This window comes from Drosophila navojoa, chromosome 3 (genome assembly GCF_054131105.1).
Source record: "Drosophila navojoa isolate 15081-1374.11 chromosome 3, UAZ_NAV_1.0, whole genome shotgun sequence".
Classification (NCBI taxonomy): domain Eukaryota; kingdom Metazoa; phylum Arthropoda; class Insecta; order Diptera; family Drosophilidae; genus Drosophila; species Drosophila navojoa.
The window spans coordinates 2,871,281-2,891,369 of NC_142891.1; the positions used below are offsets into that span (position 1 = coordinate 2,871,281).

Sequence of the window (20,089 nt, forward strand, 5' to 3'; positions counted from 1 at the left end):
GACTCTGTAAAGGGTGTGCCGCTGTAAACAGCTGGAAGCCAGGGCTATTATAATAAATGTCGCTCAGAGCTTCGATAATAATATGAAAGAAATTAATTATTGAATTCCAATCACTAAATTTAGTTTATAAGATAATTTTACATTGCTTCACTTTGTTCTATTTTTAGAAAGTGTTCTGAAGAGTAAAATAAGTTCACATTAATAACAAGCGCGGTCTTATTATTCCGTTGCGTGCATTGTGTAGCCCTGGTATCGTTTGCCGCGGAATTTTCATATCCAATGCATTTCCAAACCGCCATTGCAATTTTTGACAGCAGTGCGTACACAGATTATATTTAACAACGCCTGTGCAATCAATTTTGTGATAAATAAATCCAAAAAAAAAAAAACTGAACTAGATAAACTGAGACGATAATATTTTATGTGAAAAATGTCTCAATTCAATTTTGTGAGCGATCTGCAAAATGCCTTGATCATGGATGGAGAGACGCGTGGTCCTGCGCCCCGCTGGAAGAAGAAGCTGGAAGCCTCGCTCAATGGAAGCGTGAATACAACACGCTCCGTGCTATCCGTTTCATATAATACGAGCTTTTCAGGTGTACAAGCACCAACCAAAACGCCAGGCAAAAGCTCTGACGCAAAGACTAAAAAGAGTACAACGACGCCAACGAAGACACCTGGAGGTGGAGATCGTTTTATACCCAATCGTGCAGCCACCAACTTCGAGTTGGCACATTTTTTGGTAATTAGCATTAATAAAAATACTAATTTATGGATGTTACAATATAGAACGTCCAATTTGCAGGTCAACAAAGACACTGGCGATAAGTCCGATGAGGATCAAGAGCAGCAGCCAACGAGCAGCAACGAGAATAATGTCCAAGCATCTGCTCATAAAGGTGAACGACAGAAGCTGATTGCCGAGGTGGCTCAGGTGGGCGAAACAAGCAAAAGTGGACGCATATTGTGCTATCAAAACAAAGCACCCGCTGCTCCCGAATCCCATACAAATCCTCTTAAGGTGGTGTACTCCTTGAGGACGCCCATATCGACGAAGAGCGGATCCCGCTATATACCGACAACATCGGAACGTATACTTGATGCTCCTGATTTTATCAATGATTACTGTAAGTAATTCTATATCATACATGTTATTTCTGCTATTTAGATTCTCCTTATTCTCCTCTACTTAGATCTCAATCTCATGGACTGGAGTGGCGATAACATTGTTGCCGTTGCATTAGGGAATTGCGTTTACTTGTGGAATGCAGCGAGTGGAAATATTGAGCAACTAACGGAGTATGAGGAAGGAGATTATGCCTGCGCGCTCTCTTGGATCCAAGAGGGTCAGATCTTGGCTATAGGCAATAGCAGTGGAGCTGTAGAGCTCTGGGACTGCTCGAAGGTGAAACGTTTGCGTGTGATGGATGGACATAGCGCTCGTGTTGGTTCTCTGGCATGGAACTCATTTTTGGTTTCATCGGGCAGTCGGGATGGCACGATTATACATCACGATGTGCGCTCGAGGGAACACAAAGTAGGCTCATTAAATGGGCATGCACAAGAGGTGTGTGGTCTGAAATGGTCCACAGATTTCAAGTACTTAGCTAGTGGAGGCAACGATAATCTAGTGAATGTCTGGTCACTAGCTGCGAGTGGCGTAGGCACAGCCACTGACCCACTGCACAAATTTAATGAACATCAGGCAGCTGTACGAGCGCTAGCATGGTGTCCCTGGCAGCCCAACACCCTGGCATCTGGTGGCGGCACAGCGGATCGTTGCATCAAGTTCTGGAATGTGTGCAACGGCTCACTTATCAAGTCTGTAGATTCCAAATCCCAGGTGTGCGCTCTGCTCTTCTCACGGCACTATAAGGAGCTGATTTCTGCACACGGCTTTGCCAACAATCAATTGACCATCTGGAAGTATCCTTCGATGGTTAAACAGGCCGATCTAACTGGACATACATCGCGTGTCTTGCAGATGGCCATGTCACCCGATGGCAGCACTGTGATAAGCGCTGGAGCTGATGAGACATTGCGCTTGTGGAACTGTTTTGCACCCGATCCAATGGCAGCCAAAAAGGTGTCCACTGTCAACAGCAATGTGAAGAAGAGCGTCTTTCGACAGAGCATACGTTAGGGATGCAAAGGAGGGTCTTCAAATAGACAGTAAATGGTGGATCCGGAGGTATACCTCCTGCTAAGATATAGCAGAGCAGATGCTATAGGCAGATTCTCTTCCGACAAAGAGCTGGCAGAATTGACGAACTACTCACCCAACTATTCGAGACTAGACAAAACTATTTGTATTTCGATTAAGTTAGCAAACAAACAATATTAATTGAATTGTTATTTTTTTAAGAATTTCGTGTTAAGTCAATTCATAATTATGTGACTTTGATATTTGTGTATTTTGATGTATATTTAAGTTTTGTGCATTTTATATTATATTTGTAAATTGAAGATTGTATAGAAGACAGGAATAATTTGATTGCTGTTCATTCAATTATGTGACGACTAACTATCTGATATATTTATTTAAATTGCATGTTCATGATCTATAAATAAAATGCTTGCCATACTGCAACCTTTTATGCTTTATTTACTTATTTTGACAGGCTTACATGGTAAACAATATTTATTTATTTTTTTTTAAATATGTAGCTATTTTTTTTTGTGGTATGGTAAGTTGCAGGTTTTTTTTTTAACTCCATTGATTCATTTGTATTTTTTTGTTCGTCGCGTGTGTGGAACGTGTCAAAAATATCTCATTTCAGCATAGTTTGTTGCCTTTCTTCAGCAGCTGTTATTGGAATTATAGCGTTGCTAAATATAAATATATATATATATATATATATATATATATATATATATATATATATATATATATATATATATATATATATATATATTATTATGTATAATGGATATGTTTTATATATATGTACAATTAAAGTGATGCTCAGGCAACTGTCATGGGATTGCCGCCACTGTAGCTGACAAAGTAACGCGGATCACCAAAGATCTGCAACGAATAGATGACATCAAAAATATATGAAAAAACATTTCTAAATATTGAAAACTAAACACTAAATAAAAAAATAAAAAATAAATAAAAATAAATACGTTATAAAAAAAACTAAAATAAAATTAATAAATAAAAATTAGTTTGTTAATAAAGGAAATACATATATACAATTCATTTTGTAGAAACTTTCATTTTTAAATTTAAGTAATAAAAATTGAAAGGCAAAACCAACAAAATAATTAACAAAACGCTTTATAAACATGCAGTTAAATTTATATATATTAAATACTTACATATTCGTTCTTTTAAATTACTACCAATAATTATGTAAACCTTATTTCTTTTTGGTTTTAGAATAAAATGTTTATTTGCAACATAATTCATTCAGTCAGAACATTAAAACATCAATTAGATTTGTAACTAACTTATGTTAAATGTAGTATATTGTAGTATAGATTCATTGCTACACTTTCATATAGATTTTGTTGTATATATATATATTTTTTTTTTGCATTATTGCTTTACTTTCTTTTATTTTCCCATATAAAAGGTTTAGAGTTAGAAAGAAGCCGTACATTTGTTTAGATCTAGTTCTATTTGTAGTTCAAGTTCTAGTTCTATTTTGTGTTTTTAAATATAAGACCATACATTTGTTATAGCATTCACCCACGTACACTTACAAACACACATACACGCACACATAATACAGACAAAGAGAAACAGAGATATGTATTGGGAGTATAAGTGAGATAAAGCGCAATAAACATCAAGTTACATAGACAGCTTAAATTAGTTAACATTTTGATAGGAAAAGTACAACATAAATATCATATGAACCGCTGATGGATAGTTCATTTTACATAGAATATGTATATCATCTATCTATTTATATATGTATCTATATATATTGTGTGTATTGCATTTTGTTCGTTATTTTGTTGGTTGTTTCTTACAGTGGGCAACATTGTAGCTAAGACTGCTCTACTAAAACATAGAGTAGCCTCAATTTTTGTATAAATATATCTATTTTTTTGTGTGTGTTTTTCTTTACTATATGTAAAGTTATGCGGACGGCTATTTCTATTTTTGCTACTGTTTTCATTTCCAGTTTCCAATTTTCGCAATTTTTTTTTTTTTGGTTGGTTTAACAATACATAAATATTACAATACAATTCATCTCAATTTTCTAGTTTCAACATTAGCTGAATACCAGTTCAGCTCTTTTAACAATTTTTCCTTGAACATTTGGAAGCTGTTGGTGGTGACCCTTATTTTTGATGTTTTCTTATGTTCTATGGGTTTCTCAATGATATTCTAGATTTTCTTTTTGTTTTGTTTAGGCTGTGACGCTCACCTTCGTATCGTCTAGATCTTCGATATCACTGCTATCATAATCGCTATCGGGCGGCGTTAACGTCTCTGCTCCCCGTTTCTCCAATATGTTCTGCATGCGCGATTTATTCAATATGCTGGCCACCTGATATGCCGTTAGTCCAGCATATGTTGCTGTCTCCAGGTTAAGTTTCTCGCATTCATCTAGCAGAAAGTTGGCCAAATCCTCGTTGCAGCACTCGATGGCAATGTGCAGAGGTGTGCGTCCGCCCTTGCCCTCCTAAAAGAACATAATTCAAATGTGACTCGTTAATAAAATTCATTACATTAGCGATATACGCAGAGCATAATAAATCAACCAGTTTAAAATATAGTATCGTATGGTATAATTTATTACGCTCAAATGATCAATTGAACTTGGAATAACTCCTCTCTGTTTCACTTACCCTAGCATTAATGTCCGCGCCGTGAGCTACCAAAATGCGTAAGATATCAATGTGTCCAGCGCCAGCAGCCAAATGTACGCAGCGTTCACCTGCAACAAAAAGAAAAGAAATTTCAAATCAATAAAAATTGCTTTACGGCAAATGCATTGAGCACCACTGTGCGCTACATTTATGAATGAAATACGATCCCTGCTAAAGCGCTCAGCACAAAAGCTTCGTTGTGTTGTTGTTGAACAAGTAGCATTTTAAAATACAAAACAAAAAAAAACAGCACGACAGCCAGCAAAAGCTTTGATTGCCCCAAGAGCAGACGTGCAAAGACTGTGAGGGAGAGAGAGAGAGAGCGGGAGCGACACGAGATGTGGGGAAGGGACGGTGAAGTCAGCTCAGCGAACGCGTTTTGCCATATGTACACACACACACACACACATGCATATGCTTGACTGCGTGTGCGTTTGCATAGGTGTGCGTTGAAAAACCCAAGAAATTCCCACAATAAAACAGCTACAACAAACAAATACAAAAAAACCAGCAGTGGCATAAAAAGCGACGGCGGCAACAAAAACAGCTATAATGCAAAAAAAAAAGAAGTACAAATAAAGTTAACAAACCCAACAAGCAGACTTTTCGCTGTATTGGAGCAACTAGTTTGCCCAAGTTCAAATTGGTTTCAGTTCAAAAAAGAGCAAAAATGTTTGCACATAATTCACACACAACAACAACAATACCTAGCAGTTGCAATAATTCAGCTGGCGTTGTACTAAACGATGCTTTTATAATTATAAATAAATAAATATACAAAAAAGACAATTCTCAAATTATATCTCGCTGCTTGATCGCGCATACAGATTGAAGAGCAACAACAATAACAACAGCTACAGCTGGCAGCTCTTGCCTTGTGTTGTTTTTGTCATTGCTGTTCTGTGGTTTTTGCTGTTACACGTGCTGTTGATTGACTTTCACACACAAACACGCTCCAGCTCCAGCTGCTGGTCACAGCTGCCCGCTCATTTGCATTCAATTTCCGTAAGAACTTTGAATAAAGCGCATTTAAGCTGCGCATGCGTTGCCAACTATATAAAGGTATTTGTTTATTTTCGACCATTGCAAACGAATTGGCAACAAGTGCAACTGAACTCCTTTATCGCTTAGCTCTGCGCAAGCGTTGCCAACTATTTTTAAGCGTACCATTTTGAGTAAGTAGATTATTTATGTTGACAACAAGCTCAATTGATGAGCGATAAATGCTTATCGTTTGCACTTGAACTAGATCAACTTTTGTTAGGGTGGCTCGCATGTCGTAACAGCTACTGCTAAATGCGCATTAATCGCCGTTAGCACGACAGTTATTAATCATGTTGATGATTTAAGGTGACTCAATGCTATTTACGCGCATGATTTAATTTTATGACAACACCAAAAATAATATTCTAAATGTAGATAGTTGCTTAATTTTGTATTTGAAAAATACAATGAAAATATATAAATTTGGCAAAGGTTCCGTGTTATAAAGTGGCTCTTTCTAGAAAGAAAGAAAGCAGATATCTGGCACGAAAGTTAAAGCCGGCTCTCTTGTTGCCGTCCCAGTCCAGTTCGGAGGCTTACAAACAATAACAACAATTGTGTCACAAGTTTTAAATATAAACGATGACAACATTTTTTATTTTATTTTATTTTTTTTTTGTTTCTCTGTGCTTGAGCCAGTGATCAAACTCGATATCCGCTGACCGGAGAGAAGTCGCTGGCTAGATTTTAATACGAGCGCATAAACTCGATGAAGCGATAGTAAAAGTCAAGAGAAGCTCAAGCACAATTCCCATTGTTGTTATTGCGGATCGTTAGCATACGATTAAATACATCTTTACATAGATGCTGATACATGACTGTAGCAAATCGATAGACATTTTTTGTTTGCTTAAATATGAAATATTAATCACAGAGTTTGCCTCAAACTTTAAACTTGGGGAATTCCCAAGCATTGCTGCGTCACGCGCCTTAGATTTGAAAATTTGAAATCCGTTCCAGCTGCTAAACAGAGAGTTGCCTTTTTTATTTAAATATTATTATTATATATTATCTAAAGCTCTAGCTGGGCGGCTGCCAACAAGTCTGAGCCACAAAACTTGACAGACCCCTCATAAAAAACACCAGAAAAAGATTTTGAAAAATACAAAAGAAATAAAAAAACCAAAAGCAGTTAAACTTGAAATTGGTTTTTGGTTTCAAGCGGCGGCCTGCTTTTCAGATAATATAATAATAATATTAACGCTAATCGAATGTGAGCTTAATCAATTAATAAGAATTACGAAATTGCGCACTCCATGCAAAAATTTAATATTTCAATAAGTTTGATCTTGATTTCAATAATTTGTTTACTATTTACTATTTAGAAAAAAGAAACCTATGAGCATAATCGAAAACAAGTTTATTCCCAAGATTCTGAGTTCTATTTTAAGAAAACCTTTTGGTTTTTTACAGTTGTTTAAATTATCTGTTCTTTTATTCACTTTGTTTAACCTTAAGCAAAACCCCACAACGAGATGTTCATAAATTTATTGACAGCACAAATATTATATTAAAAGAAATTTGTGGTGGGGTTTTTGTTATTGTCTTTGGTTAATTTTAATTAATTGTGTTTATTGTTAGCAGCGTACTGTGCGAAGTTAATATTTAATAATATATATATTTTTTTATTTTGACAACAGGTTTTTGGTTTTTTTGTCTTGGATCAGAGGCAGTTCGTTGCTTGTTTGTCCTTCAGAGAGAAGTGGCAAATTCTGCAGTTCATTGATTTATAATTAAATCATAAAATTGTTTTGTTTATGAAATAATATAAGAATTTGTATATTTAGAGATTGGATAACTCAATCATCAAACGGAACCAGCTGACAGAGTAAAAAAGCTCAATTGAACCGGCTAGCGTTATCGATAGTTGGCTTGGACTGTTGGTGATCGATAAATAATGAAATTCTAATTACCAATGAATTTTACTACTTGACTTAAAACTCTTCAAATACTTAATGATCTTATTGGGAAAAATTTTTTAAGCTTTTGCCTTAGCATTACTAAGTTTTGCTTTCCTCAGCTCAAAGAACCAGGCCAATAGGCAAATGGGGAATTACCTGGTTCAGTCCACAGAAAACGTTGCCAAAGACAACTGTTTCAACAAAAGAACAATATACGCTTAATGGCTGTTTGCTTAAATGCCCCAGGCGCCACATTTCGTCAATTTGTGGTTTGAAAGTTTCTGTTTAAGTGAAAAACCCAACGTAAAACAGAAAACCCAAACAGCAGACGTTTGCCAAAAGTCAGCAAAATGTAGCTAAGTAAATTTAGCACAATTAATGCTGGATTTTCCAAAAATACATTTAACGCTATTCGGTTTTTCTCTTCATTTCTTTATTTGTTAACGTGGACAAAACTTCCAATTGGTAGACGGCTAAGAGACATCGTAGTTATGTCACGAAACCATTTGTTGACTTTCTTTTGAACGAAATGCAAATATAAGTGTTATACAGATATACAATGTATATGTATGTAGATACATATGTATGTGTGAGATCATGGGTGTATGGCAAGCGAAGGTGTGGATGATCGTGCCACGTGTGGTTAAACGGCGTAGCGTAAATACTGCATACGCGCTGTTACACATGCCTCCATATATACGTACGATATTTATACATCGATATGTGGGCAAAACCCCGCAGAGGTCAGAGACTGGCCTAAAAGGCAGTCAAGTGCTCGACAGCTGATAAAGAGCGGTAAAAGTTGCTGTTGACAATTGTGAGACAATGATTGCATTTTTGTTGTCATTATTGTTAGGGTTAAACCCATCCAATAATTTTGTAGGAGTACGAGTACAAAGTGTGTCAACATTGCCTGATCACCATATAGAGAGACACGTTTCATTCAAGTGTCTACAACTTCCGTTGTGATAAATAATTAAGCCTATATATGTATGTATATATATAGATATTATTATAATCGGTCGGGCAGACGCTTGACCTTGCCTCTACGGAGAGAAAGAGCAAAGAAAAGCTGATTTACAATGAGTAACAAAGTTGTTGTTGTTGTTGTTGATGTGATGTAAATTTCATTGGCAGTCAACAAAAGCAATCTACAGACTTCCAGAATATGTTAGTAAATAATCATTTCATTTTTTATTGACGTTAGCAACAATTGTGGGTTAAACCTGTTTGTTTACGTATGAGCCAGCAGCGGGCAATCCAAAAGTACAACAAAATTAAATTTATTGAAAGGCGACATTCGAAACCGAAGAAATGTGCTTGAGATTAAAGCATACGTCTTGCTTCCCTATACGAACAGCTGGAAGTGGAAGCAATAGACGCCGCTCGTGAGAACATAACAGAACATAATATATGTATGTATGTATGCTTAAGTGCGAAACAGCTTTAAGCAAACTGGCGTATGAGGAAATTCAATAACTAACTATAATCTTAATATGTACTCAACTGTGTTTTTAAGAAAATTTGAGATTATTAACCTACTGCCTTGATTATTTAACTAATAATTGAAACACTTATCCTTACAAAATTACCATAACTTCGATAACTATCGAAAAATATTACTATAATGCCGGCAACAATTTGTTGTTGAATACGATCAACAGACATTAGAAATTATAATTTAGGTAAAGAATTTGTCGGACTAGCCAATAAGCATGACGTCAATAATTATCGATAACAATCTCTAGACACTTACTATATATGCATATCAATAACAGACTGTCAAGTAAATACTGCAAATGGCGATGATTATCGTCATAGAAAAAAGGCAGTACTTATCATTGATAATTAAGAAATAAACAAATACAGGGAAAAAATCAGCTATTGGCAATGGTAACAATCCATATTAAGCAGCGTTGTGGAAAATTTTATTACAACACCATATAACAACGAGCCGATAATTATCGACCAAATAAACTTAAGCTCTGGGTTCAGTTCGGTTGCACATCTCATCACCAGCTAACGATCAATTACAAATTGTGTTAATTTATTAACTCGATCATTTAACTAACATCGCATGTATTTATTTGACAGTTAGGAAAAGTTGTTCAGATCAAAGGCCGCAATCCACAGATTTGAATATATATATACATATATTCCATCTATACGGGAATACTTAAATATTATGCAATTCCATAAACAACTAGTTTGTAACATACGTCATTTTGTTTATTGCCTAGCTTGATCAATTAGCTTTCTTACGTTTCAACGATCATTCCAACGTACAATGGCATTCCCCACTCAATTACGTACTATCTGAGTAAAGGTAGTAAGTATAATATATGCCTGTCGTACCAATGTGTGCAAAGCCCCATATTGTTTTGAAGGTTGAGATAGAACATTCGATATCGTTTTGCTGATATCGTAGGAATGAAAGGAATTTGGCACGTGTTGCAAAAACCAGACAATAAATTAAGATATTTCAGATTTGTTATATTTGTTCTTGACATATCGAAATCAGGTAAGCAAGGAAATAAATATTGAAAGAAGTTATACATTATGATTACTAATGAATATATGTATGTTAACTTTCTGTATCACGTTTATACGACAACATGTTGGATGTTAGATCTAAATCACATATACAAAACAATCTACATTTATCGATAAGATAACGATAAGATACAAAATAAGAAACTGTTATTGAATTAATATCCCTAATCGCCTCGATCTTCCATTCACTTTATATGTCATATAGACCTGCCAGTCCTTGTCCCAGGGGGTACCTCAAAAAAGTTTATGGGAAAACCGTAGATAGCACTTATCACAGTGATAACACAGTTTTACCTATATATGTATGTATATACACTTATTATAATCACCGTCATAGCAATAATAAACGACCACCAATGGGGTTTTTCTAGAATTGATAACAGATTGTTGGCTTAGCGACTAAAACACAGGCAATATTCTCCTCGTATTCGTATTGACATTTCTAGGTAGCATTATCTTTAGGGATATAGAATTTTGCTTATCACAGTTAATAAATGGGGAAATACGAAATAAGGCGCAAAGCTGTTTGCCATTAAGGTTTTTTTTAGTTTGCATTTGGGAACTTCTTTAAATTTTTTCCCGACAACAGATGCCATTGCCATATGTTCCACAAATGAGTCTCAATCAACATATTGTGCGGTTTATCGTTCTGAAATTCCCCACAAATGTGCCTTGAGTGTCGATGATGTCAAAAACGTTCTTAGCTTGTAGCGTTTCAAGACTATGAAAAAATATCAAGGGATCATTACCAGTGAAGTTGAAAAGCATTTTCTAGTGAACTTTTCTACAAAAAAGCTAAGTCTGAATTACGAAGTAAAATATGAAGAGTTTAAATGGGTCATCTCAATATTAAATATTTACATAGAGATTAGATTAGCTTGCTGTATAATTACTTCTTGCAATTTCTCATTTAAATTCAGTAAGTCTTAAAAGTTCTAAATATAAACGAAAACTTCGGTGTGAGTACTCCAACGAAAATAAAATCATTTCAACTCCTGCCAAAAAGGAATTCGGAAATTCTATTTATAATTACGTCTTGCGTGTCTTTATTTATATTCATTGAGCTTCGAGCAAATGCCATTGCGTGCGTGAAAGGAGCTACGAATATACTAGTATATATAAATAACATATGTACATAAATGTGGATGGATATGTATGTAATATGTAATGTATTGACCTCGCTTTTAAACAGAACGATATTACAGAAATAGCTGGGAATTTCCAGGCAGCCCCAAAGAAATTATATATTTACTTAAAAGAATGTGTAACACTCTGTTGTATACATATTTACATATGCAAACAGAAATATGTATGCTAAGTTGAGTTTGCGATAACCTTTTGAACTGTCTACAAAAGGTTATTGAAATTATGTATTACGCCTGAAAGAGCTTACAGTATAAATGTTCTTGTTTCCGACAAGTTTACTTTATCGCTTTTAGAAATCTTGGCTAAATGCCAGCACTGCTAAAGCATTCGATTATTTTTGTAACATTTTCCACATTTCTTGCATTAAATGGCAAAACAAAAATAATGGAATTTCTTGAGACAAAAATTGTTGAGCTAAATTTAACAGCTAAGCTAGATGAGCTCATATGTTAGATAAAAGAGCAACAATAGAATGAACACTCCCTTAACCTATGTTAACTAACATTTACGTAGCTACTGCTAATTAACGTATGTTAACTTATTCAGCTTTATTCCTTATCTGCCAGCTATTTCATTTTGATTACGCTCAGGTTTTTCTTGACAAAACAATATGACGAATTGTTGTTTTTCCCTTTTACTGTGTCAAAATACTAGGAAATTTCTATCCAACTGCTCAGCCTATTTCTTTTGTTTTCCTTTCTGTTTCTGATTTCTACATACAGGATCCAATACAGTTCATGCGTAACCATGACGTCAATTGAACAAGAAAGTCTTGTGACTTTTTGTACGAACCCAATTGAATATGATTTTATAACATCTGGCAGCGAGTAGACGTTCGGAATTGCTTTTTAAAATTATATACATACATGGATATGTATACAGAGAGAGAGAGAGAGAGAGAGAGGGAGATATGTAGAGAGCTTAATGTGTCTGCTTTGTGCATGGGAAAACCCAAAAATTTGAAAGAAAAAGCCGTCGTCGTCGTCGTCGTCGTGTTGTTCGTGTCATCGTTTTCGCTTTGCTCTTTGATACCCTATCAAATAGCTGTGAGTAGCTTAATTTTGACAGACATTACGTCTGGGAAATACTTGATCATATGCTCTATCCTATTTCCTCCCAATAGTTTCACAAAAAGTAACGCAAAAGTTGTTCACCCTTAATTGAAGATTGCAATATAACTGCAATATGGAAAACACCTTAAGCGAAGATCCCATAGGGGTTATCTATGATTGACTTGGAATTTACAAAAGATTTCGATGGCACTAGGAAATTAAAGAATTTTATAGACCATAGGATATGAGTTAATATAGTATGGGGAAGGTTTTAATGTATTTATTCAATATTATACCGCTATATTTTTTTTTTTTGCAGATTTTTGAATGCAAAGAAAGGGAAACTATGGGTCCTCCTACAGTCTTTGCTTCCACCTCTAATTTTAGCCATTTTTGTTGCTGTTTGTCTGCATAGAGCTAGCCATAGCTGTTTGTTTGAATATTATGTGCAATGTCTGCTCTGCTAAGCATATACATACATACACATACACACACACACACACTCTCTTAGTTGAGTGTTCAGCAGCTGTTTCTCATTTATGCGCGAAGGCATGCATAGACCGGTTTGGTCTTGTTAAAAGTAGCTGCCAAATGTTTGTTCACCACATGTTTGAAACCGATCAATTTTCGTATTTTTAGCAAGGTTACAGTACAAAATGAAACGAAAATCGATTAAACAAACGAAAGGTTAAAGCAAATACAGCGAAAAGTGTGTGTGAGTGTGTGTGTGTGTATGTGCTTCTGTGTAGGGGGAGGTTATAAAAATGTAGCCTCTGAACATCTCAGTCAAGTTTATTAACCTTTTACGTGTCGACAGTTGCGCAAGCTTCAACTCTTGTGCCTGAACAATAACTGTTTATATGTATATACACATATGGTCAAATTAATAGGTGTAAATTTTTTTTTTTATTTAAATGGTGATAACATCTATATTTTTTCATATATTTTAAAAATTCAACTGGCAGTCAAAAATAGACATATCTCAGAATAATAAAAGCAAAAAAAAATTTTGAAAAATAATAACGTTTGACATAATTTTGGCAAATATCACAAAATACTCAAAATTTTGCTGGCCACATTAATAGGTGTATTTTCTTTAAAAAAAAAATATTAAGAAATCAAAGAGTTTTTAAGTAAGCAAAGATAGTATTTTCGTTAAATATAATTAGATTTAAGCATACAAATTTTTATTTGCAACATTTTAATAAAATTAGATGGTCCGTGGAGTTCACTGCAGTGCTGGAGAGAGAAACCTCGTTCGCGAGCTTCGTGAAGAGGATAAAACTTATGAATGCATTTTCTCACTTATGGGACTATCGGAGAACTTCGTCACAAATACCCTTAAATCAAAAAAAGACAAAAGGAAGCTGGGTTTCCGGCGGAATACTACCGCAACCGAAGATTCCCGTATAGTCACCTTAGCGAAAACGGGTCCTTTTCAGTCGTAGGGGCCAATTCCCAGCGAAATGGGGCATATGGTATCAGAAAAAACTATTCGTCGACGGCTATTAAGCTCAGATCTACCTGGGAGAGTTTTTCGAAGAGTTCCTCTTCTGCGTGGATCAAATATTCAGATGAGCAAACATTTTGCTCAAACTCACAAGGCCTAGGTTGGCTTAGAGGGAGAGCGTAAATGGAAGAATATTCTCTGGAGTGATGAAACAAAAAGAAATTTGTTTGGGAATCACTCAAATATAAATGTTCGAAGACCTAAAGGCAAAGAATTGGATCCTAGGATCCAAAGGATATACAAAAAATACGGTTACGCACGTAGGAGGCGGCATAATGGTTTGGGACTGCTTTTCATGGCATGGGTTTGGAATCGGACCATCACCCATTTCCATAATGGACAGATTCCTGTAAAATGAATTATTGAGTAGTGTTATGCTACCATATGGCCACGACAACATGCCTCTAAAATGGAAATTACAACAGGATAACGATCCTAAATAGGACTCCCCAGTAGCTAAGGATTGGTTTCATGGAAATAGAATTGATGTTTATGAGTGGCCAAGTCAGTCTCCAGATCACAATCCAATTGAGAACCTTTGGGGACACCTAAAAAGACTCATTTCCAAGACTACCTGCTTCAATTACACCCAATTATTGGATCTCACTCAGGAGAAATGGAGCGCCATTCCCGTGGAAAGGTGTAGAAAGCTAATGCCGTCTATGCCATCAAGGATCAACAAAATCTTTGCGAATAAAAGCGGGCATACGGGGTATTATCCCCTTTAATCTAAATATAACATAAATATTTCACAATATTTCCAAAATTTTAATTTTTTTTTTTTAATTTGTTAGGCACACCTATTAATGTGGCCAGCAAAATTTTGAGTATTTTGTGATATTTGCCAAAATTATATCAACCGTTATTATTTTTTTTAACTTTTTCTTGCTTTTATTATTCTAAGATATGTCTATTTTTGACTGCCAGTTGAATTTTTAAAATATATGAAAAAATATAGATGCTACCACCATTTAAATAAAAAAAAAAATTCACACCTATTAATTTGACCATATGTGTACATACATACGTATATTTTTATATGTGGGCATACTTATGATGACTTTTACTTTCTTCCGGCTTAGATCTGTTTTATAATTTGTTGCAGTTATTTCTTAAAGTGGGAAACTTTTGGCGCATAAATATAATCAAAGGCGAATTTTAATTGACGTATTTCGCGCACACCCTTTTTGCCTCGAACCCCACCCACCTGTTGAAAATCAGTGTGTTTATATATAAACTAATTTGTATACAAATAAATCAATAATAACAATCAAGGAAATAAGGCCGTCAGCTATATATATACACATGTATGTATATATGTATATACATATGTATATAATCGTAAAAGAATCTGTGTGAGCTGCAAATGAAATGAGCTGGAAAGCGAATTTAATATCTATTTTGTTTTGTTTCCTTGAAGCTTGGAAGATTTTGTAGACACAAACAAATTATAAACAATACCGAACCCTGCTGACGTCAAGCAGAAAATCATATTATACATACATACATATAGAAAGAGAGGTATACATACAATCAATAACTATGTGAAAAACGTAAATGAGAAATTTATTTGCAGGCGCTAAAATGCGCAGAGACCAAAATGTATTTTTGGCACGCCTATACCTATATAGTATATAGACACATATATCTGACACATATGTATATAGATGTCTATAGTCTAGCTGTATCTGTAGACTTGGTGTCTTATATAAATAGTCTTAGACAATGTCTCGCCGTTGGCGGGACAGCTAAAATTTTAAAGCTACATATATGATAAATTCAAATTTGTTGGCATCGAATCAAATTCTTTTATTATTTGTCGGGCATGTTTGCCAAATATATTAAACTATATATATGGATACATCTAAATATATTTCTCAATAATTTTTACTGCACTTATTGCAAACAATTTGGCTCAAAGTATATCTTTATACTTGTTTTTCTGTGAAAACTTAGAATAAGTTTGATTAAGTGGTTCACTCAAATGAACTCTCTTCAAGAGATTCCTTAATATGAACTATTTATATACCGAATTTCGAACCCCTTTTTTTTACATATTTATATGATTATATCGTTGTTTTCGTAACTTACCATCATAGTTGCGTATCTCCAGATCGGCAGGTAGATGGGCATAGCTCAAAGAGCTGACAGCCTTGTCATTGGATCGATGTCCGTATTGGCGATGTGCCTCGTGTATCTCGGAGGCGCCAAATTTCTCTGTCAGAGCGCGCACGCATTGTTTCTCACCTGCAATACAGGACAGGTGCAACGCCGTATTGCCATGACGATCACGTACTGTGGGCTATTGATTGACAGATTGCAAAGATAAATAGATAGACAGATAGTTGGATTAGAATGATTTAGCCTTCGCTATTAATTGAATGGGTGCGGCTGCTCACCTCGGCACCGGCTAACAGAAGCATGCGCAGAATTGCTGGCTGCGCTGTAAGTGCGGCCAGATGCAGTGGCGTCTGTGCCACATCGTTCTGGATGTTTAGGAGGCATGGATGTGGAGCCATGCGTATCAGAGCGGCAACCACATCCACATAGCCCGATATGCAGGCCAAATGCAGTGGTCTGTAACGACAGAGAGAGAGAGAGAGAGAGCGAGAAAGAGACAAAGAGGGAAAATAGATTAGTAATGGGCAACGATCTGGAGACTGTTTTGAGAAATGAGCTAAACTTAATGGAAAAGCAGGAAACTATGTGTTGGAAAATGTATAAAATCTATAAAAACTGTATAATAGGAACTACTGACTTGTTGAAATAAACAGACATTATTTTTGTTACAAGTCCCATAAAGCCTCGAATACGCACAGACTAACCAGTGTTGACTAACGTGGGTAGACTAATATGTTTTACCTGCACATTTTCCACACTTGTTTCATGATCGTTTCGCCTGTAAAAACCCACAAAATCGAGCGACCCAAAAACCTGTTCAGGTAGTTGACATACCAGGAAAACCCCTGACTGCCTGACTAACATGTGTCTGTAGGCGACTCGCTTTGATTCGATCCGAGTCGACGTCTCATTGTCTTGTGTTTTCTCTGTGTGTATTTGTTGTGATTCATGAAAGTATCCCCAGACATTCACACAGTTGGTGGTCGGGTCAAGTTAACATTTTTATGCGAAAAGAATCTCTAAATACCCTATAGATATTTTATATTTATAGATATTATATTTAGACGCATATCTTATAACTATGTCCATAATCTTCTTGGTAGGTTAAGATGATATACCTTTTATGCTAAATTGATACGTACATGACATACATAGAATAAACTATTTTTATAGGTTTTCTTGGATCAAGTTATTATATGTTCGAGACCCCTATTAGCCCAGCAAAGGCCAGATATAAACAAGACACCTATTATGCACTGAGTCTAGGGTACCGTTGAATCACCCACAACTGTCTCTCAATAACTTTCTTATAATTTAGTATTTTGTTCCGCCTTTTTTTGGGTATTTTGCAAACGGAAATACTTTTGTTTTTGATATATTACTCACGTGTCGCCATCGTCGTTCTGTTGATAGAATTGCTCCCAGGCGTTCATGATGTTAATGTTGCTGGTGTTGCTTAGTGGTGCCGTTGCATTTGCAGTATTCCCAGCTGCATTTGTTACTGTTGTTGTTGTGGTCTGAGGTGCGCTTCTTCGTCCAGCGGAGCTGTTGGCATTTGTTGCTGCTGATATATTGAGATTGTTCATACCGAGGCTTGACTGTACAGTCCATTGGGGTATTCCCGAATCGACATTATGTTTGAAGCGCATTTGCTCGCTGGCCGGCTGCTCGACGCCAGCTTCCGTTTGATTTGTTGCTGTTGTTGTTCCTGCTGTTGTCTTTTCCTTCTCTTCCTCGTGCTCCTCCTCCTCGAGCTCGTCGATGATGCCCGAATCGAGCACCGTTTTCAATTTGTCTGACTTCTGATCTTGGCTTTGATCCTGTCGCTTGTCCTGCTCCGACTCCTTCTTTTTCTCCTTCTCCTGTTGATGTCCTGTTTCGTCGTCACTTATTTCACCGCTAAATATTTGCGATGATTGGGGACCGGAGATGAAACCAGAATCGCTTGTTTCGCTTTGTGCTGCAAATTCTTTGTTCTTGTTAATGGCGGCTTCGCTGCTTTGTTGTTGCTCGCTGCTTTTGCCGCCAAATGATGATGATGTTGTTGTTGTTGTTGCTGCTGCTTGTTTACTGTTAGCTTCAAATGCAGCTCTTTGCTGCTGTTGCTCAACACTGACAGCTGTGGCAGCGCTGGCAACGCCACCAACAGCACAGCTACAATCCTCCACCGTTTCCTTAGCCTTGTTATTCTCACTTGTTGCTGCTGTTGTCGTTTGGTTCCACATTTTGAACTATGTTGCCTGCCTGTTGGCCTTTGCTTTTATTATTGATTTGAATAAAGTTACTTTGCTGATTTTGGTTCTTTTGCAATTTATTTGCCAACGTCTCGTATTCTTTTTTAAACTGTAATTTGTCGTTGTTTCTGTAAAAATTTCTTTAACAATTTAATGGAAATTCACACACTGAACTTTGCTTTAAAGCTTTAACAAGCACTCACTCACACTCAGACGCTCTCTCTCACACACACCTAGATATCATTGCATATACATGTACATATATGAAGAGCTCGCGTAACTGCGCTTTAAGCGTCTCTCTGATACTAGCCTCGGACGCCGTGTGCGCGACTGAAACGAATATATAGTGCTCAACACAAGTGAAAACGCAATAACAGATTAGCGCATGTTCAAAGTTATGATTAGCAACAACAAAAATTGTTGTTTCTGCTGCTCATTGGATAATTAGAAAAATTCCATTTGCATAGGCATATGTAGACAAAATTTATTTCAAGTTGTCTGCTTTATTTTCAGCCTGTGCAGCACCTGTCTTCGTTTCCCACACACACATTCAGGCGCAGTAACGCGAGCAGCTACAGTAACACGTACACATATACACCACAATAACACATACACACACACGTACAATCAAGCAGACACGCTGATGAATTGCTTCTGCTTGTTTTTTTTTTTTTTTGTGTGCAATTGCACATAAATTATAAGTTTTTCTCTTTTGTTTGTTTAATTTATGTATTTTGGAATTTATATTATCATTGTAAGCTCTTTGTGCCTCAACACAATCACACACCTCTTTAATTTGTCTATTGTTGTAATTTGTTTCGCATGCTGTTCCACATTTATTCGCGTTTCGCTTTTAACTTGTAGTTAATGTGACTGCGCTCCGCTTTAAAATACATACGTCTCGACTCTTTCACGTTGAAAATAGCACTACATTTTTTGCGTTAAAGCTGCTTTAATTTAGCTTTGCGACGATATTTACGGTAAAGCTTTGATGGTTGGGGGAAACCAAGTGGCGCTGCCGGATCGGCGTAATAAAAGCTTTCGGTGTAAGGCGCGCAACGTTAGTAACCAAAGCTTCGATTTAAATGCGGAAGCACTCAAAATCAACAGCAATAGCAACAACAACAACAAATCCCACATTGTATACAAGAACAGCAATTATTTAAAAGACAACCATACCATATGTTAGAATTCTTTTGCCTTGTCGCAACGGATGTGACCTGCTCCGCGTCCCAAACTGAAATGAACACAGCAGTTCGACGACATTGACGTCGACGCCTGGACGAAGAAAAGAACAACGAAAAATGGCTGCAACGCTGCAGCAAGAAATAAAAGGAAGAGATGTTGCCAGATGCAACAATCAGATGAGAATAGTTGAAACGAATGAGTGAACAAAGGAATACCAAAGGATTTATATATGAGATGCATCTGAATATATTAAACTGTTATTTAACTTATTTACATTACTAATTAATTGTATTTGGGAAAAATCATTGTATGACTTAAGTACTAAAGGACATTGATCTTTTGTGTCCGTGTAATTTACATTTTTGGTTTTTTAAAACCGGGTTTATTTTTTGTTACTCTTGTGTGCTTTGTTGCTAGCGTCTTTTCTTATCTGCTTTCAGATTCGTCACTTGGGATTTTCTTCACTTAGTGACGCGTTCACAAAAATAATAAAAAACTGAAAATCACCAT

At 36.0% G+C, this 20,089-nt stretch overlaps 2 protein-coding genes across 4 annotated transcripts; one reads left to right on the forward strand and one right to left on the reverse strand.

Moving 5' to 3' along the window:
- Positions 1 to 230: 230 nt before the first annotated feature.
- fzy (cell division cycle 20 protein fzy) lies at positions 231 to 2,590 on the forward strand. Its single transcript, XM_030385730.2, has 3 exons — positions 231 to 742; positions 806 to 1,127; positions 1,194 to 2,590. Exons 1-3 carry the CDS (start codon positions 431 to 433, stop codon positions 2,141 to 2,143), a joined length of 1,584 nt encoding a protein of 527 aa, XP_030241590.1. The 5' UTR covers positions 231 to 430; the 3' UTR covers positions 2,144 to 2,590.
- Positions 805 to 19,370, reverse strand: cact (NF-kappa-B inhibitor cactus). Of its 3 annotated transcripts, none has more exons than XM_089258357.1 (7): positions 19,290 to 19,370; positions 17,544 to 18,519; positions 16,436 to 16,613; positions 16,128 to 16,338; positions 4,810 to 4,898; positions 4,386 to 4,643; positions 805 to 3,028 (listed from the first exon to the last, which is right to left on the reverse strand). In XM_089258357.1, exons 2-7 carry the CDS (start codon positions 18,380 to 18,382, stop codon positions 2,966 to 2,968), a joined length of 1,638 nt encoding a protein of 545 aa, XP_089114483.1. In that variant the 5' UTR covers positions 18,383 to 18,519; positions 19,290 to 19,370; the 3' UTR covers positions 805 to 2,965. The 3 variants fall into 3 exon arrangements, with proteins under 3 accessions (XP_089114483.1, XP_030241589.1, XP_089114484.1); XM_030385729.2 differs by having other exon boundaries at positions 19,179 to 19,338; XM_089258358.1 differs by lacking the exon at positions 805 to 3,028 and having other exon boundaries at positions 4,072 to 4,643; positions 19,179 to 19,338.
- Positions 19,371 to 20,089: the final 719 nt, after the last annotated feature.